Here is a 22397-nt window from a genome sequence, read left to right as displayed (position 1 = left end):
CCCTGCACCTGGAAGGCTGGCCTGGGACTTGCTTTTGACCAAAAGAATGCAGCAGCGTGGTGGTGTTGAGTTCTAAGCCTAGGCCTTAGGAGGCATGTCAGCTTCCATGTTCACCCTTTTGAACCATAACTGTCACATGCAGAAGGCTGAGCAGCTCTGCTGGAGTCATGAGGCCCAGCCCACAGCGGGCACAGCCTGCCAGACAGGTAGTCAAGGCCATCTCAGGACATCCAAACCTAGTCAAGCTGCCAGATGACTACAGCTGTTTGGTTGATCCCAGGAGAGACCAGCAGAAGAACCACTCAGCAGAACCCAGCCCAAACTGCTGATCTACAGAATCCTGAGAAAATCAAATGGTGACTGTTTCAAGCCACTGGACCTTGGAGTGGTTCATATACCACAGTAGATAATGGTATAGCTGTGGGGTATGAGGAGATAGGGTCTCATCCTTTGGGTATCTCCCACTTTCCTTCTATTAGGTGCTGCTGAGGGGCCCCCAGATCTCAGTGGGGAAATTTAAAAGCTACAGATGTAACCAGCTCCTCACTCTACAGCTAAAGAAACCAAGACCCAGAGATGCAAAAAGACATCCTGAGGTCACATTATTTGTTGTTGGCAGAGCCAGGACAAGAATGCAAAGCCTATGACCTTCAGGCTGGGGTTGTAATCTCCTACATGTCCTCCAACCCAGTCAACCCACCAAGTGTCAGCTGAGCATGTTTCTGAGCATATCAGACACCTGGCTGGAGGTTTTAAATACCTTGCAGGAACTCCTTCCCTGGGGTTTAGAATATTTTACCCCTTGTACAGACGAGAAAACAGTGCAGGAGAGGACTGGCAAAGAGAGAGAGAGAAAGGGGAAGGTTCAGAGTGGTGGGCCTTGGGGCCCTTCTGTGTAAGACTTCAGTCAATGGGCTCTGGAGCCAGACTCTATAGAGTTCGGTTCTTAGTTGGCCACTCTGAGCTGTGTGACTGCTCTGGGGCTGCTCTTTGCTCTGCAAAATGGGATCATGATAGTTCCTGTCTGTGATGGTCACTATGAGTTAGCTCCCTGAGAACCAGTCCCCTCCCTCTCCTTGCTAACTGACCTCTGCCACTCACTCCCTTCCCCAGCTACCCTCACAGTCAGGAGTGGTCAGTAAGGTATCTGCAAAAACATCTGTTCCCTGACAAAAAGATTGATCCTAAGAGAAGAAAGCCTTTTGCCCATGACCTCCTTCTTTTGAATGGATGAGATGGCTGGAGCTGCAGCCACTATTTTGTAACCATGAAGTGACAAACCCGAGAGCCTTAAAAGCCAGCCTTGAAAATGAGGGAACAGAAATGTGGAAAGAACTTGGGTCTTGAAGACATCAGTCAGTTCAGTCACTCAGTCATGTCTGACTCTTTGTGACCCCATAGACTGCAGCACACCAGGCTTCCCTGTCCATCACCAATTCCCAGAGCTTGCTCAGACTCATGCCATCATGTAGGTGATGCCATCCAACCATCTAATCCTCTGTCATCCCCTTCTCCTCCTACCTTCAATCTTTCCCAGCATCAATGTCTTCACCCATGAGTCAGTTCTTCACATCAGCTGGCCAAAGTATTGGAGCTTCAGCTTTAGCATCAGTCCTTCCAACGAGTATTCAAGACTGATCTCCTTTAGGATGGACTGGTTTGATCTCTTTGCAGTTCAAGGGACTCTCAAGAGTCTTTTCCATCACCACAGTTCAAAAGCATCAATTTTTCAGCACTCAGCTTGCTTTATAGTCCAACTCTCACATCCATACATGACTATTGGAAAAACCATAGCTTTGACTAGATGAACCTTTGTTGGCAAAGTAATGTCTCTGCTTTTTTAATATGATGTCTAGGTTGGTTATAGCTTTTCTTCCAAGGAATAAGCATCTTTTAATTTCATGGCTGCAGTCACCATCTGCAGTGATTTTGTAGCCCAAAAAAATAAAGTCTCTCACTGTCATCACTTAACCACTAAACTAGCCCTAGACGCCAAACCTCCAGATTTCTCATTAGGTAAGCAATAGTCACCTTATGGTTGAAGCTACCATAGGCTAGGTATTACTTGAACTGAAAGCATTCCCAGCTGACCCAGTGCCTCAAAGGATATTGAAAGTGCCCAGGTGACTTCAGTAGAGTGCCTGCTATATAATAAGCACCCAATATATGGTATGGGGCTTTCCAGATGGCACTAGTGGTAAAGAACCTGCCTGCCAACACAGGAGACATAAGACTTGCATTTGATCCTTGGGTTGAGAAGATCTCTTGGAGGACAGCATGGCAATGCATTCCAGTAATCTTGCCTGGAGAATCCCATAGACAGAGGAGCCTGGTGGGCTACAATCCATAGGGTCATAAAGAGTTGGACACAACTGAAGCGACTTAGCATGCACACAATGTATGGTGTCTCTACCTGCCTCAGAGTCCCCTGCGGTGTGGAGGTGGCATTCCCATCTTCTCATTCTTAGATGGTTCTATAGTCAGAAAGGTAACATACTGAGCACCAGGCACCTTGGACAGGCAAAGCCATCCTCGCTAGCAGCTCCAGACTTCATGTCTCAGCCCCAAGTGAAAGGATGAGCTCAAGGTGAGCAGAGAGGGAACACGAGGTGACAGGTCCAGGCCCCGGAGCCTTCTCTGTCCACTGCCAAGATCCCTGTAGGTGGGCTGCCCGGGGTCATTAGGACGGAGCAGGTCACACTCATGCCCACACTTGGACCCTCCCTGAGCGAGTGCTCCCGAAAGCCTTCCCTGATTAAGCGGGGCCAAAGCTTGCTGTGCCCCAGCGTCCTCACTCAACCTCTCTCCTCTACGGGTAGAAGTGTCATCTGGTGCCTTGTTGAGCCGACATTTGAGTCAGCCCACTCCTTCTGTTCCCTCTTTATTTATTCCCCTTTTGTCAGCTCCCCAATACACTAGATTAGGAACTTGCAAAAAGCAGAAGAATCCTCTTCCCCCAACTGTATAAACCGATGGGTGACATGCCCACCCCATGCTCTGAGGATCCAGTTTTCTTTGAAGAGCTAGGATTCGCCCATCCCCACCTCCTGAAGCCACAGCGGGGTCATGGCCAGAGCTCTGGGCCGTGAGGCCAGACACGGTGTCCCTCCTAGTACTGACCCTGGCTTGCTGTGTCCTTCGGCAAGTCACTTCCCCTCTCTGAGCTGGCTTTTCCAGTCTAGTCCGGGAGAGGGACAAAAGGGTCCAGGACTCTCCATCTAGAAGATTCTCTCCCAGCATCAGTGGCCTGGGATCTTTCCCAAACCTCAGGGTTAGTTTTATAGGTAAATCACTGCAGTCCAGGAGGGCTGAGCCCCTGGCTGGCATGCGAGCCCCTCCCTGTCCACCTTCAGACAGCATGATGAATTTTGGGAAGACCAGCTGATTTCAGTAACAGCTGGGACAGAATATGCTTAGGGAGAGAATGCAGCTACTGCGTGCCCTTCCTTCTCTCCAAATAAAAACATAAAAACGCAAAGCTAAATACACTATAAATGGTTTTGTTTTTACTATCCCTTTTTGGCCTGGTCAATCCAGAGCTGTCTGCTTTTCCAGTTTTGTTATTTTAGGACTATTTTCCAGTTGCTTGGGGAAATTTTCCAATCATGCTTTTCAGGGCTGGAACAGAAGTGGCTAGTTCTTAATGGAGTTCACACGTGCAGGGGCATCGGTGCCCGTGGAGGTCGGGGGTCTGGTGGCTGAAGCCCAGTTTGGATATGCAGCCCACCTTTGTGATGTACAATGAGATTGTAGTCTGGCAAGGAGTGGGGTTTCTCAATCCTGGCTGCACATCAGAATCACTGAGGGAACTTGAAAACCTTGCTGATGGCTGAGCCCCACTCTAAACCAAAGAAATATGCATTTTGGGGGATAAGGCTGAGACATCGTGGGGTTTTTTTGTGTATTTTTTTTTGTTTGTTTTTTAAGTCTTTGAAGGCAGTTAGTGCAAATCACACTCTATCACTTAGTAGCCATATTACTCAGGGTAGGTTCCTTACCGTCAGAAGTGAGTTTCCTCACTTATAAAATAGAGAGCCCCTGGGAATTCCCTGGTGGTCCAGTGGTTAGGACTTGGTGCTTTCACTGCAGGGGCCCGGGTTTGATCCCTGGTTAGGGAACTAAGATCCTGCAAGCCACATAGTGTGACCAAAATATAAAAATTAAAAATAAGTAAATAAAATAAAGAGCCCGCCCCTTGTTCTGCAGGGCTGTTGGAAAGATGAGAGATAGCTCTTGGCAACACAGCAGACCTGCTGGCTGTGATTTCTACCCTGGTCCTAGCACCCTGAAGGCGAGAAAAGCAGCTTCACTGATGCTTTTGCCAAACTAATATTGAATGGAATTGGCATCCTTGGGCTCACAGTAGAGGAAGATGCCTTGAATGTGGTTGGTTCATATCACAACTCAGGTTACTGCAGCTCTTGCTAACCCCTCACTACAAAAAGCAATCTTACAAGAGGTTTCATTCATTAAAAGACCACCTTGAGGTCTAAAAGCAATGATACCCCAGTAGCAACACTGAGTGCCAGATCTTAGTTTCTAATATTATTTCCCAGTGAGAAATGGCTGAGCCTAGGACTAGGGCAAGAAATATATAAGACAGTTTAGAGCATCTTTTAGTGTAAGAAAGTGAGGAAGTACTCCAAACAAACAAATAAGTAAAACACACACAGAATGATGGGAGTTCATCAAAGGGACACAGAAACAAACAGAAAGAGCTCCCAGTGGCCCAAGTTGAAACAATTTGAGCAACAAAATAATTATAGTAGTATTGGGCTATATTGGGCCTCCCTGTGGCTCAGTGGTAAAGAATCCACCTGCCAATGCAGGAGATGCAGGTTTGATCTGGGTTGGGAAGATCTGCTGGAGCCCTGGTGAAGGAAATAGCAACCCACTCCAGTATTCCTGCTTGGAAATCCCATGGACAGAGGAGCCTGGTGGGCTACAGTCCACGGGGCTGCAAAAGAGATGGACATGACTTAGCAACTAAACAACAATGACAACACTGAATTATAACTCAAAGCATAAAATAAATATCTGTGAGTCAATACTGATAAAGTAAGTGACTGAATAACTAAATAAATGGAGAAGAGACAGATCCTTTGTGCAGAAGAATTTCAAATAATTTACACAGATGCTCTACCCTCAGGGAGGAGGAGCACAAGTCCCCACTCTTCCTTCCAAAGAGGATGGTATGGAAGCAGGAGGGGAAGGAGTAACTTTACAGTGGACCCTGACAGGTGATCAAGGTCAACAACCACAGTGATGTCATGTTGATAATACTTACCTTAGTCACAGTGGGATGAGAATGGCACTTTGGCTCTGGGATCTTCCTCCCTCAAACCTGTACCCCCGTCTAACCATCTGACAAATCACGGGACATTCTACAAAACGCATGACCAGTACTCCTCAAAGCTGTCAAGATCGTCAAAAACAAAGAAAGTCTGAGCCAAGAGGAGCCTAAGGAGACTTGTGAGTATATGTGATGTGGTGCCCTGGAGGGGATCCCGAAACACAAAATGACATTAGGTAAAAATGTAGCAATATTGGTTCATTAACTGTGACAAATGTACCAGACTATTGTTAGATGTTAACAGTGGGAGAAACTGGGTGAGAAGTACATAAGGGAACTCTCTGAACTATCTTGGTAACTTCTTTGTAAACAGAAGACTTCTAAAATAAAACTAAAAGAAAAAACACCCCACCCTTTGGGTGTAGAGTGAATAAAGGTGGCTTTTGACTGCTTTGCTCTGGGTCCATGCAAATCAAAGATGGGCCAATATGTTCCCAGCACCTTATCAGAGAAGCAGGCTGCAGGAGATGGGGAGGGATTGGGCGGGGGTGGGGGTGGGGGAATGTGGTCAAGGTCATACAGATAGCTGGGACAAAGGGGCGGGATTGCCAGTCTCCTGACCACTGGCCCCAGACACGATGAAGCACTCTCCCTCATCAGCGTCATGAGGGCGTGGGGCCCTGTGATCTCTGAGGACCCTCTGAACTCTCACAGCCTGGGGGCTATTCAGTGTCTGTATCTTTAAAAACTATGAAGCCATTGCACTGATGGAAATTCAGATAGTTCCCTGAGAGTGATAATATACAGCAAAGGGCCTTCCCAGCATCCCTGCAGATCACACCGTGCAGACTCTGCACTTTCTAGCGGTGTGACCTCAGGCAAGTGACTTAACTTCTCTGTGCCTCCATTTTCTTACCTGGAAATGGAAATGCCAATAATACCAACCAGAAAGAAGTCACTGTGAGAATCAAATAAGATCATGCAAAGAACAACTTTGGGTAAAAGCGGGACAAGTTTGTATCAGAGCACGAGCCTTAGGGCTTTGCTTTCTGCTTGAAAATACAGAAGCTCATGGGGAGGAGTAGGGGTGAGGGCAGAGAAGTGAACAGAAGGTGTCTCCTCCAGTTCTATGGTCTTCGGGGCTGCCCCAATCCCTGTGGCCACAGAGGGGGCAGTAAGGGGGCAGCAGTGGGCAGGGCCCAGCTGACCTCCTCCAGCTTCCAACCTGTGGTCTTAACAGTAGCCTGTGGTCTCACTCCTGGGATCAGACTCAAGGCTTTGGACACAGGGCTCAGCATCTGCCTCCTCCAGGAAGTCTGCCTGGATCAGCCCACCTGGACATGTTCCCTCCCTCTTCCAGGTCCCTCGCTGTCCTGCCTTTCACATAGCACTTAGACATCTCCTCCCCGTGCCATCTCATTCATATCCATGCATAGAACCCACCCTCCCAGACACTCTGAGAAAACAGTGGTAAGATCATAGTTTACCCATCTTCGTACATGTCTCATACCCACACCCATCTGGTATTGGTTGACCTCAGAAAGTCACTTCTTTTTCTTTCCTGCTACTAACTTTCACCCTTGTGAGGGGTGTGCTCTGGCTTAGCTAGGACTGGGGTCAAATCTCAGTCCTGTAACTCACTACCCGTGTGACCTTGGACAGGTGACTTCAGTCCCAGTGGCAGATGCTGCTGGGTCCCGCCCACTCTTTTTAGTGGACCCCAGGCCTGCTTCCAGCAGCCAGCTTGGCATCTCTTTGCCCATCAGCTATTTCTGGCCAGAGTCAGAGCTTCTCATACTGACAGCAGAAGGGAGGTGCTAGAACATGAACCGTCATCCCCCACTGCCCGGAACCAGCAGCTCTCAGAAGTTGGTCAATAACACCAGCTCCCTCAGCCCTCTGGGTAGAATGACCTTGAGATGTGTGTTCTACCCTGACTCCCAAAGTGCCCCAGGAGAAGCCAGCTCCATGTGCCCCCGGGGTAACCTGCATGAACGTGAAAGTGAAAGTCGCTCAGTTGTGTCCAACTCTTTGCAACTCCATGGACTATAGTCCATGGAATTCTCCAGGTCAGAATACTGGAGTGGGTAGCCTTTCCCTTCTCCAGGGGATCTTCCCAACCCAGGGATCGAACCCAGGTTTTCCACATTGCAGGTGGATTCTTTACCAGCTAAGCCACAAGGGAAGCCCTTTATTAGGGTTAGGGTTGATTTTATTAGCTGTCTCCACTTTCTTGTCTTATTTCCCCCACTTGTGGTCACTAGGGTCACCTCCCAAATAAACCACTTGCAATCAAATCCTCAGCATGGGAAGCCTTTGAGTTTTTGCCTTTGGGAAGCACAAACAAGGGCGCTCCCCCTCCAGCCTCAGTTTCATTATCTGTAAAATGAGGATCATGGCAGAGTCCACCTCACAGGATTGTTGCGAGGATTCAATGAGATGACAATCATACTATACTGTACTTGGTACAGGGCCTGACATTAATAAGCATGCTCTACACAGACCACTACTATTGTTTTGAGTAAGGCTTATCACAAACTTTTTGAGGACTGAACCATTTGATGAAGTGGGCATGACTTACACCCAATGCAGTTTGCCTTGGGACAGGTCCTCACTATTCCACCTCCACCTACACACAGGCCTGGACACACTTCTCCTGATGACCCAGAAAGGTCCAGAAAACGGTCACCCTCAGCATCGCAACCTTGCACTTGGGCCTGTTTTTCAGCTGCAGCCTCCCCTCAGATCCTAATAGGGGAGTGGACAACCAACCAGGTCTGCAGCCTGGGAACGCTGACCAGAACACCTGCTGGTGTGAGTCTCCAATTTTATTTTCTGTGCAGTTTCATCATCTGCTCTGAAGCCTTCAGTCAGTTCAAAACGGAAAGCCTTTTAGGTGGGGGAGGAACGAAATAACAGATCTAGTTTCCTGAGGACTACAGTCTCCCTGCCTGACCCCTCTAACTCTCTCCCAGGCTGACATGGTGATCAGGTGGGGCTGGGAAGGTCCACAGGGCACCTACCTCATAGCTGGGAGTGGCCTCCCTTTGCTCCCTTGGGATTCTGCTTGGTCTTCAGGCGTCTCTGGTCCCCACTCACTATGGCAGGGGCCTCTGTGGGACTTTGCTAGAGGCCCCATGTTGTTGCTGCTCTTGTTGTTCCGTCATTAAGTCGTGTCCAACTCTTTGTGACTCATGGACTGCAGCACGCCAGGCTCCCCTGTCCTTCACTATCTCCTGGACTCTGCTCAATTTCACGTCCATTGAGTCGGTGATGCCATCTAACCATCTTATCCTCTGCCACCATCTTCTCCATAAGTTCCAGTAATTCCAAAGTTCAGGTACAATTGCCAACTTGATGGATTTTATCCAGTCCATGGTAAATGAGTCCACTATCCACCTGAGTCTCCTGTGTTTAGAAGCTTGGACTATTCCCCAGAGCTTAGCGATACATACCACACTTGACGGTGAGAGCAACACAAGTGGCTAAAAGATGTGATTCTATCCGTGTCAAATGAAACCTGTACCTGGGCGCCCCCCAGCCACCTGGGTTCAAATGCCAGCTCGGGCCCTGGCTCACTGTGTCAGCCTGTGGGACACTCAGCTGCATGCTGTCTCAGTTACTTTATCTGTGAAATGGGCATAACAGTAACATCTATCTCAGAGGGCCGCTGTGAGGATAAACTGCACTGAAGAACTTGGACTGTGCCCAGAATATAGCAAGTGCTTGGTGAATGGCTTTCTTGGAGGCTCAGATGGTAAAGAATCTGCCTGCAATGCAGGAGATCTGAGTTCAATCTCTAGGTTGGGAAGATCCCCTGGAGGAGGGCATGGCAACCCACTCCAGTATTCTTGCCTGGATAATCCCATGGACAGAGGAGCCTGGTGGGTTACAGTCCATGGGGTCACAAAGAGTTGGACATGACTGAATAACTAACACTTTCACCCTCTGGGGAATGCTAGCTATTACAGATGTGGGGGTCTGAACGCAAGATGAACAGGACATACACGTTCAGCAAAAATGACTTGGATGCAGACCAGTGGCTGTCGGGGGCCAGGGGAAGAAGGGACAGGGAGTAACTGCTTAATGGATATGGGGCTTTATCTTGGGGCAATGAAATATTTTGGAACTAGATAGAAGTGATGCTTGCACAACCTTGTGAACATACTAAGTTGCTCACTTGAAAATAGCTAATTTTATGTTATGTGAATTTCACCTTAATTTTAAAAAGCCCCGAACAAAAAAAGACTTCTGAGTAGTAGATAAGTGGAAAAAGAGTAGGTGGCAAAGACCTTTATCAGACACTTTACTTCTTACTTTATCATTTCTGTCCAGCTTGATTTTTTTTTTACAATAAATACATATATGTATCACTTTTTAAATTAAACAAATTAAAAAAATTTAAAGGAAGTAGCATGTATGGGGGTGGTGGAAGGTGAGTGGGATTTGATGAGCTCTGACTCATATTTTATTATGTACCTATCTATCTTCCTCTGTAATGTTTGTACCATGGGGAGGAAAATACTATTAATGGCCCATTTCAAAGAGAAAAGTGAGGTTCAGAAAATTTAAGCCATTTCCCAGCTCACGGAGCCTGACTCAAAACCAAAAAAAAAAAAAACACTCAAGTAAGAGAAACCTTTCGATTCTATCACACAGCCCCTCATCCTCGCATGTAAAATAAGGAGGATGTAAAATGATTTCTCGGGTCCCTCGGACTCTGATATTCTCTAGTCCCTGGATGCCTGGCTGAGTTCTCGAAGTGCCAGTCCTGCTTGGGACTCCCAAGTACCCAGACACACCCCGCTAGCCATGCTGCCCGAGGCTCCGCAGCGGGACACCTGCTCTCCAAGGCAGAAACCAGACGGCCCAACAGTCCCTCAGTCCTGAGTTCTGGTGGGAACGCTGATAAACCTGAGAAGGGAGCAAACAGGCGGCCGTCTAGAGGGCAGCTCCTTTTCCGTGGGAGCGCAAACAGCTCCTTACAGCTGTACCTGCCCATCGGCCACGAGGTGCAGAGACCACCCCACTCACCCCGGCCGCCTCCCGATGTAGGATCCTGGCCGCCTCCGCCCGGCCCAGGCCCAGCTGCAACCACACCGGGCAGGTCTTGACGAGCTTCTCCAGGACGCTGATGTCCCTGCGAGGGAGGCAGTTCTTGGGAGTGCCTGGCAAGCCGGGCCCCATGCCATCTTCCTCCTCCTTTTCCTGTCTCTCTCCTTTGCCAACATCTGGAATAGGACTGAGAACAGAATAGAATGATCAGCACATCCTGACGCAGGTCCAGAGAGGACTTGACAACAAATGGGGATTCAATTCTTATTGGACTGAATAAATCATGCTTGCTTATTCAGCATCTGCATAGCCAGGGCCTTTTGGGGAATTAAAAAATGGACAAGCCTTAAGGCTTGATCTTCACCTTAAGGCACTTAAAATGAGTAAGACATACACAGAAACAACCAGCTGTAGTACAAGGTCAGAATAAATATAGCAGGAGGAGAGTGCAATGGAAGGAGCTAATTCCAACCCAGGGGGGGTTCAGGAAAACAATGGCATTTGAGCAGAGACCTGAAGAGAATTAAAAAAAAAAAACACAACTTCTTAACTGAAGTGTAATTTACACACAGTAAAATGCACTAGTCTTTAATATACAGTTAGACAAACTTTTACATATGTCTGCACCCACGTAACCATCACCCAGATCAAGACAGAGAGTTGTGCTGTCCAATATGATAGCCACTAGTCATATAAACTCTTAAGAGTGAGTTGTCTGAACTGAGACCCACTGTAAGTGTAAAATACACACAGGATTTCAAAGACATGGTATGAAAAGAAAAAGACCAGAAAATAGTTCATTAATAATATTTTACACTGATTGTGTATTGAACTGATCTTTTTGGACATACTGAGATAGAACATTATTAAAATTAATTTCACCCTATTTCTTTTTCCTTTTTTAGTGTAACTACCAGAAAATGTAAAACTACATAAGGGGCTTGCATTGTATTTTGGTTAGATGTGCTGATACAGACATTTCCAGGTTTCCTTGTGTCTCTCCCAGTCAATCCTCAGGATGAGGATGTAACAGTTCAGGGTCCCCGGGAAAGGAGGAGTATCACAGGCCTGAGAAATACCATCTTGGTGCCTCAAATTCTGAGTCGGGGGTGGGGTGGGGGCTGCGTGGTCTGTTTGCCTGCTACCGGAGGAACAAAATCTCTCCAGGTATCTGCAGGGGTGAAAACCTTTTTCACTGTGGTTGTGGTTTTTGTTTGTTTTCTAGCTGCATCCTGACCAGGGATCAAACCTGTGCTTCCTTCAGTAGAAGCACGGAGTCCTAACCACCAGACCACCAGGGACTTCCCATGGGTGAAAACCTTCATCAGACAGAAAGGAGCAGTTATAAAACCAGGAAGATGCAGCTGGTGCCCCTTCATCCTGTATCCCTGAGATGTTGCACCAGAGATCAGGTTGGCATTTGCTATTAAGGAGCTGCCTGAGGGTGGGGCAGGATGAAGCCAGAATGAGCCCTGCTAGAGGCACAGAAAAGTGGAACCATTTGCTGAGGTCAGAGGACATGGGGGACCCAGGAGTCCTGATGAGGGAACAGCATTCCCTAGAGGGGAGGGCGGGGGTCCTGGCAGTTCTCTAGGTGGTGGGGAGGCTGGGAAGGTGGGGTTAAACAGGTCCAGCTGTGTTGGGTTTTGCAGAGACCAGACTAGAAAGATACATATAGTGAGAGATTCAGCAACATTAGTGTGCTAAAAATTCCCTCTTCTGATGCTCCTCATTCCTAAATCCTTCTAGAAGCCCTCCCTCTCTGGAAGTTGCGTGTGTCGGGGGTTCTTATGAATTTCTCCTCTGGGTCCACACAAGAGTGTGCCAGGTCACCAGGCCAACAGGAGTGTCCAGGCAGCTGCAGGCGTCATGAGGCTGGGAGGGGCAGCTGGGGGGCATCTATAAGCTGTGGAATTGGCTCTCATTTCGAGTTTGAGGGCAGGGCAGCCCAGCTCATACAAACATGACCTCTTCCCAGGCCCTGAAGTATGGTCCACATCTCCTCTGGGAAAGCAGTAAAGACAGCGGAGGCCAGAATCACCCAGAAATACACACTCTTGGTCTTCTAGGTTCTTCTAGCCTTCCTTAGAAGCACAAAAATATCTTCTGGCACCAAAAGGCTTTATAGTCATCCTAAAATCTTCTTGCTTGGCCCCAGGCTTCCCCTCAGAGGCCAATTAGGACTCTAACAGCCACTGGAGTGAGAGCACTTGGCTCCCATTTCTTCTCTGCCACTAACTAGGCTTAGTTGCTTAGTGAAGCCTGTGAGCACATCCATTCCCTCTTAGGGCCTCAGTATCTGCATCTGTACAATGAGGAGAAGTAGGCTGGAAGACTCCTCTATTTGCTAGGTGGCCTAGGTAGGACCTGGACTTTTGGGACAAGGGTCCCCATTTTCTCTTGTGGAACCAAGATCAAACAAGCTTTGAAAAAAATGAGAAAGTTCGCCTTGAATTCATTTATACTATGAATATTGTCTGAGGGCCTGAAAGCACCAGATATTGTTCCAGGCATGGGGTTAGAGCAGAGAACAAAATAGCTTAAAAAGGAGAAAAACCCCTCATCTTTGGGAGAGGAGTCAGGCCACAGACATGGTGAAGGGGTGCCCTGGGGTGTTAGATGGTGCTGAGCACCAGCCCGGCAAGCAAAGGGCTGGGGTCAGGGGAGCCCTCATTGAAAAGACTGAGTAACATCTGGATGCAGACAGCTGGGGAAAAGATTCCAGACTCAGGGGCAGCAAAGGCCTCGAGCAGCAGGCTTGAGCTGCCTGGTCCAGAAGGAACCACGAGGAAGCCTGGGGGTGGCAGGAGGTAGAAGGGTGAGGGTGGGAGAAGGTGAGGTCAGGGACCAGGGTTGGGGGGGAGGGTCCCTCTAAGGATTCTGGATCTACTGGGAGGGTTGGCTCTAAATCAACATATGTAAGCACCTTCCCTGGGCTTCCAGCTAGCAACTTGCTCTCACCAGCCCCTGGGCTTTCTTGGCAAGAAGAAATGGACTGGTTAAGATGTGGTGGGGACTGGCTGGCCTCTGGGCCCACAGAGATGAACCCAATCCCCTATCCCCAGCCCCCAGCAGTCCCACCTGCTCCTTGAGGTACAGGCTGCTGCTTTCAGGGTGAGCAAGTAGAAACTCTGCCCCAGGCTCTAGCACCAAAGGGACTGTGTCATCTCTCCTTTTGTGGTCATGTCCCTGCCCTGCTCTAAAACCCTCAACGGCCCCCACTGCCGGAAGAGTCCAATCCAGTCCCTGATACTGAAGGCATTCCCATTCGGAGCCCTCACCCACAGAAGGAGGCTGCTGTCCACCACCCCTGCAAAACCTGCACATCCCCACTTGACACTCTGGCTCCAGCTATTCTGTCCACCTGCAGTACCTTCAGATTCTCTGTGACCTCCTCTCAACAGGTAGGCAAACATTTATTAGACGAGACACAGAAAGCAAGAACCATAAAGGAAAAGGTGGATAAGTTAGTCATATAAACACTGAAACTTGTGCCCATGAAAACACCTCATGAAGAAAATGAAGACTCAAAAAAAACAAAAACAAAAACAAAACATAAAACTGAAGACTCAAACTACAGGCTGGGAGCAAATATTTGCAAAGCATGTATCTAATAGAGATCACACAAATTAATTTTTTAAAGGGGCTTTGAGGATGCTTCAAAGAAGAAGACATGGCCAGGAAGCAGGTAAAAAGTGCTCGACATCATTAGTCATTAAGGAAATGCAAATTAAAACCACAATAAGATACCACGACACAACCACTAGGATGGCTAAAATTAAAAAGACTGATAACATCACATGTTGGCAAGGATGGGAAGTAAACAGAACGCTCACGCTTTATTGGTGTAGATTGGTATGACCACTTCGAAAAAAGGCAGTCTTTTCAAGTCAACTTTCATATACACCTGCCCCATGGCTGAGCCATGCCACTCATAGTTATGTACCCAAAATAAAGGCAAAAGTATGCCCATGAAAAGACCTCTCCTTGAGTGTTCATATCAGATTTATTCATAATAGCCCCAAACTGGTCCAGACATCCATCAATCAGAGAATGAACAGACAGTAGTACCTCACATAGCGGAAAAATATTCAACAACAAACAGGAACCACTGATACACACCATCCCATGTATAAACCTCAAAAGCACTGCGAGAGAAAGGAGCCAGATGCCAAAAAATACAAATGATATGTATCCATTTATATGAAGTTCAGCTGGTACACTTAGCTAGGTATATTTACATTTTATCATATGTAAATTTTACACCAAAACAATAAAAAAGAACCATAAAGAAATACTGAACTCTAGTTAATGATACATGTGCTAAATATTCTGGGGTGTCCAGAACTTTCTTTAAAATGCAGCAGAAAAAATAAGGTGGACTCACGGAGAAACAGGAATAAATATCTTTAGAAAGCAGATAAAGAAAAACATCAAGGGTAAGTGCTTACTCCAAAATTATTTTGACTCATCTGTATGTCTAGTATTTTTTTTTTATAACAAACTGTTGGGGATAAAGTTTTCCCATCCTTCAGGGCTCATTCAGAAGAAGGCTGCTGGATGCACTACAAGCCCTAGGCTTGGATCCAGGCTGTGTGATCTCTGGCCAGATCCTTTACTTCTCTGGACTTCCATTTATTCACTGTATAAAAATAATAATACTCCTTACCTCATAGGATAATTGTGAAAATTTGATGGGACATCTGTCAAGAACTTGGCAGAGTGCACACAATTCAGGAAATGCTAGCTACTGTTTCTCTTTTCAACTCGCTAATTGGAATTCTTATTTTCCGCCTCTCCCTAGAGTTCTCCCACATTGCAGCCTTGATTTAGGACTCAGCACGTTTAGACTGGGGTACACCTTTGTGTGTTGCACTCATCTTGTACCCAAGTCAACATCTGAGCCCAGCTCAAGTTCAAGTGCCGGGGAACCATGGCTTGACATGAACAAAAAAGCCAATTTGGGGGCACAGAAACAAATAACTTGGAGGATCCCTTTTATAACTTGAGCTCAGCTAGTGCCGGTGGAAAGACAAATAAGACCTGGGGTTACTGCAGAAACCTTCCAGAGATGAGCACTGGAGGGGCTACATGTGGCCACTCAGACTAAACCACTCAAGAGGCCAAAGGCTCTTAAGATGCTGCTTTCCAGGAATTGTCCAAGTTGTTCAGGGTTCTCCTTCCCCTCTGGGTGGGCGAGGGTGGAAGTAACAAGGGTTCGCTCGGGGCCCTGTAAAGTGGTGGCTTGGCAGGATCGGAGGCTGGAGTGGAAGTAAGTTTCAAAGGCTGCAGCAAGGACTGTAAGTCAGCGAAGGAACAGCTGAGTCTGGGGGAGGTTTGAGCCTTGCACCAGGTCACAGGAGCAGCAGAGCCCTGGAGGGACAGAGCGGCAGGGACACCTGCTCTGACCAGGCCAAGGAAGGGTAATGGGGCCAGGAAGATGCCCCCCCAACCCCTGAGTCCCTGATGACCTTGAGCCTCAGGTCACTTGAGCTTTCTGGATGCCCACGTGTGACCATTAAATGCTGGAGCTGACGCTGGAGCTCCAGGCGGGACTGTCGGGCTCAAGCAGGACGGCAGAGGTGCAAACGCCCTGAGCCGGCACCACGCGGGCTGTTGCACTGCCATGATCACTGTCATTAAACAGCTTGGCCACACCAGCTCGAACTTTGAGGGACCATCACTGAGCCCACGCAACAGCCGATACGTCATCTGCTGGCACAGTCAACCACTCCAGCACCCACACCCTCCTCCTCACTAGCCAAGCTCCAGCTGAGGGTCCTGCGAAGGCAGCCACAGGAACCCCGAGTAATGAATGGCACTGTTAGCACAAAATAATGAGCCCAGAAACTTCAGGGCAATTCCACTGGAAACAGAAATCATTCCATGACTTGTTTCCCTTCTGCTTGCATGGGGGTAATAGAGAGATCAGCTCTAATTAGCAGTCCTAACAGCCTTTCAATTCAAGGGGCGGGCTGTCCGAGGACACCCAGGCTGCCCCACCCAGGTGCAGGGTGGCCAGACACCAGGAAATCCCTCGCCCTGGGCCACAGGGACCAGGCCTGGGCTCAGCATCCTGGCTTATTTGGGGACCTTCTTACCAGCTCCCAGAGGAAGAAGGGACTTGGCATGGTGTGTCCACCCTGGCATGCTGCCTGCATCGAGTCATGGGCCTATTAAACCTGGATGAGGAGAGAGCTGCTCTGGGGTGGAGAGGCCACCTGGGTGTGGGGTCAGCTAAGGGTGCAGGGCGCTGGCTGGATGCTGTCAGTCTGGGAGAAGGCCCCTTAGTTCCCAGCTCACGAGGGCGCTGGCCTCAGGCTGCCTGTGTGGGCCCCGGGGAAGCAGCTCAGAAAGTTCCAATGACGCATCACTGGAAGGAGAACTAAGGCCCCCTTGTGCAGACTTGGCCGGAACTCGGGGGTGGAAGGGGAGTGTGGGATGGAAGGGGAGGACTGGGAAAAGGCCAGCTCCGTCCCACCCGCAGTCCTGACCGGGCCCCCGCTCCAGGACCAAGTGGGTCTATTGAGAGAAAGAGACCCGGTCCCAGCAGTCAGTGTTACGGGATGGCCCGATCACTCTGTACAAGGGGGTCAGTACACAGACGACATGGAGGGGCCAGGGTGGGAGGGGCCAGGGTGGGAGGGGAGGGGCCAGGGTGGGGGGGCGGGGCCCTGGAAATGCCAGTCAGGGCAACAACGTGCCTGTTCATCCCCAATAGCCCAGGGCACACAGTCATCCTCACACCTACTGGAGTGGCTTGCACCGTGTCCCCCAGAGAGACAAATCCAAATTCTAGCACCCAGCCCCCGTGAATATGACCTCACTTGGAAAAAGGATCTTTGTAGATGTAATTAAGGATGACATCATTCTGGATTTCATGTTAGTTGCTCAGTTGTGTCTGACTCCTTGTGACCTCATAGACTGTACCCTGCCAGGCTCCTCTGTCCACAGGATTCTCTAGGCAAGAATATTGGAGTGGGTTGCTGTTCCCTTCTCCAGGGGATCTTCCCAACCCAGGAATCAAACCCAGCTGTCCTGCATTGCAGGCAGATTCTTTACTGTCTGAGCAACCAGAGAAGCTCTCTGGATTTAGGGTGGACCCTAAATTCAGTGAGAGGTGTTCTCATAGAAAGACATAGAGGAATTCTCTGGCTTCAGTGGTTAGGGCTCTGAGCTTCCACTGCAGGAGGCAGGGGTTCTCAGTTTAGGGAACTAAGATCCTGCATGCAGCAGCCCCCAAAACAGACACAGAGATGCAAGAAAATCACATGAAGGCAGGGAAGAAAGTAGAGGATTGATGGCCACCACCAGAGGCTGGAGAGAGGCACGGCTCCTATTTTCTCTCAGAGCTTCCAGACAGAACCAACCCTGCTGACCCCTTGGTCTTGAACTTCTGGCCTCCAGAACCATGACAAAATACATTTCTGTTGTTAATAGCTGCAAGGTTCGTGATGACTTGCTCCTGCAGCTCTTGGAAACTAACACATCTACCTGATAGTCCATGTAAAGATGAGGACACTGAAGCACAGAAAGATTGAACAGCTCATCCAAGGCCGTGCGTGTGCGCTCAGCCATGTCTGACTCTTTGCAACACTTTGGACTGTAGCCCACCAGACTCCTCTGTCCATGGGGATTTTTCAGGCAAGAATACTGGAGTGGGTTGCCATTTCCTCTCCAGGCGATCTTCCCCACCCAGGTATCAAACTCTCGGTTCCTGGGGCTCCTGCATGGCAGGTGGATTCTTCGCCCGCTGAGCTGTCAGGGAAGCCCAAGTTCACACAGCCTCTAAGTGGCAGAGCTGGGCTTCAAATCTGGATAATCTGGATCCAGAGTCTGGGCTAATAACCTCTACACTATTCTGGTTCTTGAAGAAACTTTAAAAATTTCCCATGCATATGTATCCTTATAGTACTTGGCAAAGAAAGTGCTCATTAAAGTTTGTTGACCCATTTGTAATTTATATAAACACAGAGACAGAGAAATATAAACATACACAGAAATAATGTCCTGAAAGCTCTGTATGACATCATTCAGTTCAGTTCAGTCACTCAGTCGTGTCCGACTCTTTGCAACCCCATGAATCGCAGCAAGCCAGGCCTCCCTGTCCATCACCAACTCCAACTCCCAGAGTCCACTCAAACTCATGTCCATCGAGTCAATGATGCCATCCAGCCATCTCATCCTCTGTTGTCCCCTTCTCCTCCTGCCCCCAACCCCTCCCAGCATCAGGGTCTTTTCCAATGAGTCAACTCTTCGCATGAGGTGGCCAAAGTATTGGAGTTTCAGCTTCAGCATCAGTCCTTCCAATGAACACCCAGGACTGATCTCCTTTAGGATGGACTGGTTGGATCTCCTTGCAGTCCAAGGGACTCTCAAGAATCTTCTCCAACACCACAGTTCAAAAGCATCAATTTTTCGGCACTCAGCTTTCTTCACAGTCCAACTCTCACATCCATACATGACTACTGGAAAAACCATAGCCTTGACTAGATATGGACCTTTGTTGGCAAAGTAATGTCTCTGCTTTTTAATATGCTATCTAAGTTGGTCATAACTTTCCTTCCAAGGAGTAAGCATCTTTTAATTTCATGGCTGCTATCACCATCTGCAGTGATTTTGAAGCCCAGAAAAATAAAGTCTGACACTGTTTCCCCATCTATTTCCCACGAAGTGATGGGACCAATGACATCATTAAGAACTGTTATTTCTGAGAAGTGCATGCAGGGGGGTTGTTTCAAATTTTCATGCCAATTATGCATTGCTTATATGATTAAAATCATCTTAAAATCAACCACTGTGTGGAAATACACTGGTTTGTCACATAAATGTGTGGAGAGCTGGTGGCTTTGGGGTCTCCTGGGCCGGCTTGGTGGTCATTTCACACACTGCAAAGCCAGCTCCGCACTGACTCACTCAGAGGATATTTGCCTGTCTAACCACACTCACCCCCAGTCTCCTCTTCCGTGAAATGGGGAGTAAGTATAACAGGCAGAGAGGGTTTCCCTCGGGAGTAGAGGAGATGCACACACTGTGTGCTATTATCCTGGGAGTGATTGACAGTAAACCTCTAAGAGCCATAACTGAATTGCCTGGTGGGGCTCCATGCCCAAGCTGAGCTTCCAGAAGTCCAAAGCCTCCCTCCTTTTGAAGTGGCAGCTATTTCTCGAGCTGGGGCAAAACTGTCCAGAGGCCCCAGGGGTGTTTTCCTCATGTCTGATCCTGGAGAACCAGCTGAGCCTTGATACTCCCGACAGGGGTGGGGGGGGGGAGTCACTCATGGCTGTCTCCACCCACCTTCTCCCTACAATTAGAGACTTGGTGGTCATTTCACATCCCACGTAGCCCAAAGATGAAAAACTTGGACTCACGCAGTCTCAGGCCCAGCCCTGCCACATCTGGCCATGTGACCCAGGGTGAGGTTTTTAACCTCTGTGGGCCTCAGTCTTCTCATCTGTGCAGTGGAGCTGGTAATCCCTGCCACATGTAATGTGCATGAAGCAGCATCAGACACACAAGAACACCTCGAATACATCATTATTCTCACTGGCCTAACCACACATGTGGTCCTGCCCTGTTTCTCCTACGCACACCAACATGAGAAATGACCTGGGATAGGTGAGAACCCAGTGCTCAGCCCCCCGAATGCCACCAGCATGCCAAGGAGGAGAAGCACCCCACGAGAACAAAAACAGCTGCGCCTGCTCTGAAAGACTGTCAAAATCCAAAAGAGGGGTGCTGTAGCCAGGCCCCAGCAGCCCCACTCCCAGGACACACACAGGGATAAGGAGGCAATTGATAAAGGAAGCACTTAGAGTGAGAGGAAATGGGACCAACCAATGTCCATCCATGAGAAAATGATAAATAAGTTGTGATTCTTCCACCCTGGACTATCACACAGCTGCTAAAAGTTAGGAACCAATTGCTATTGGGTGAAATCTCAAAATTCTGTCAGTTGCACTGATGTTAATTTCCTGATATTGATCCTTGTGCTGAGGTTATGTAAGAGAATGGCCATGTTTGGGAAACATTCACAGACATATATGCAAGTAAAGAAGCACAATGCCTGTAACTTACTCTCACACCATTCAGAAAAAGTGAAGAAGAGAAAACCAACAGTTGTGATAAAATGTTCATAACTGATAAATCTGACTGAAGACTGTAATACAGGAATTCACTGTACTACTCCAGTAACTTTTCTGGGAGTCTGAAGTTATTTTAAAAGAAAAAGTTAAGAAGTTTTAAAATCAAACAAACCAAAATCCCAACGTTGAATGAAATAAGCAAATTACAGAAGGTATGAAAACACTTATATAAAGTGTAAAAGTGTACACAACAGTTCTATGTTTTTTGTAAATACACAGGCACACCAAATCCAGGACAATGGTGACCTCTGAGGAGCTGGAAGAAAATGGGATCTGGGAACTGTGTGAAGGAGGCTTTGGCCATTTCTGTAATGATTTATTTATTTTTAAAATGTCAGAAACATGCACCTTCTCCCAAGGTCCTCCAGAACATGCCACAAGCCCAGGCATTGTAGAGCGGGGGTCTTAGGATGTTACTGAGTCCAAACTCACTCTGCTTGCTGCACAACAGGCCGATGAATCGAGGTGTTGAGACAAGGAATATGCCTTTAATCAGAAAGCCGGCTGACCAAGAAGATGGCAGACTAATGTCTTAAAATAACCATTTGTCGGGGTCTGGATGCCAGCTTCTTTTACAGAACCAGAGAGAACTGGTGAGGAAGTAAGTTAAAAGGCAGAATAGAGAGGGAGAAGCATTGAGGAAGTGAAGTATTAATACAAAGGGCCATCAGTCTTAAAAAACATCTCGGGGAATGGGCTAGCATGTGGAAGGGGTGTGTTAATCTTTCCTACAGCCATTCACAGATAGGTAGGGTGAGATTATCTTCCTAATAGCTGAACAAAGGCTAACAATTATTCCCACAATTGCTTGGTGACTCAGATAGTAAAGAATCCACCTGCAATGCAGGAGACTGGGGTTCCATCCCTGAGTCAGGAAGATCCCCTGGAGAAGGGAATGGCAGCCCACTCCAGTATTCTTGCCTGGAAAATTCCACGGGCAGAGGAGCCTGGCAGGCTATAGTCCATGGAGTCACAAAGAGTCAGACACAACTGAGTGACTTATACACATACAGTCCAACAGTCAAGCAGAGGGGCAGGGTCCTCTGAGGCAGGCCATTATGTATAGTTATAATGGTGGTGCTGGGGTAAAGACCCCGCATGCCAATGCAAAAGACAAAAGAGACTCGGGTTTGATCCCTGAGTTGGGAAGATTCCCTCAAGGAGGGCTTGGCAACCCACTCCAGTATTCCTGCCTGGAGAATCCCATGGACAGAGGAGCCTGGCGGGCTACAGTCCATGGGGTTGTAAAGAGTCGGACATGACTGAAGTGACTGAGCATGCACATAACAAAAGCAATGAAAAGCAAGTCAAAGAAACAGTTCCAACATGGAGTCAGAACTGGTTCTTCTCTGCAACAAAACCACCTAAGGCCTGTCCCTTCTGCCAGGCCAGTTCCTCTGGGATGACCCCCATTGTTTGTTTTTCTTGGCATTTTTCAGAAAGTTCTGGAGCCTGAGGGCCTGTGTTGAAAGGTAATCGAGATGAGTCCATCCAAAGAATCAGGCCCTGGGGGACTTTAAGGAAAATCTCCTGAGAGCTGCGTCAGCAGAGCAGAAGCCAGAGAAGGTCAGTGGGGCTGTGTCTCCGCACTGTGGCAGCCACAAGCCTTGGGCCAAGGAGCAGCAGCTGATGCCAGAGTGAGTGACAGCTTGGAGTTCTGACTACAGGTGAAGATGCCAACAGGAACATGCAAGACGGGCGGCAGGTATCTGGAGCCAGGAGAACTCCTTCCGAGGCCCCGGTGCTATGAACAAACACCCACCCTGGGCTCAGTGTCCCCCACTGTAAACAGGGAGACTAGGCCACTGATGAAATTAAAATTCATATTTTAGGGCAAGATGAGGAAATTGAAAACAACCCAATCTATTTATTTTTGGTCTTCGTTGCTGCACTGAGTTTTCTCT

At 48.2% G+C, this 22397-nt stretch overlaps 1 protein-coding gene across 2 annotated transcripts in view; it reads right to left on the bottom strand.

Moving 5' to 3' along the window:
* RIN3 (Ras and Rab interactor 3) overlaps positions 1-22397 on the bottom strand; it is a 132301-nt gene that overhangs the window by 80720 nt on the left and 29184 nt on the right. For both annotated transcript variants that reach the window (XM_043921499.1, XM_043921498.1), the window contains exon 2: positions 10328-10535. In XM_043921499.1, coding sequence (XP_043777434.1) covers positions 10328-10535 — 208 coding nt within the window. The remainder of the gene's footprint in view (positions 1-10327; positions 10536-22397) is intronic.

Source organism: Cervus elaphus, chromosome 13 (genome assembly GCF_910594005.1).
Source record: "Cervus elaphus chromosome 13, mCerEla1.1, whole genome shotgun sequence".
Lineage (NCBI taxonomy): Eukaryota > Metazoa > Chordata > Mammalia > Artiodactyla > Cervidae > Cervus > Cervus elaphus.
Note: the sequence above shows the minus strand (reverse complement) of the source record. Positions and strands in the feature narration are given on the sequence as shown.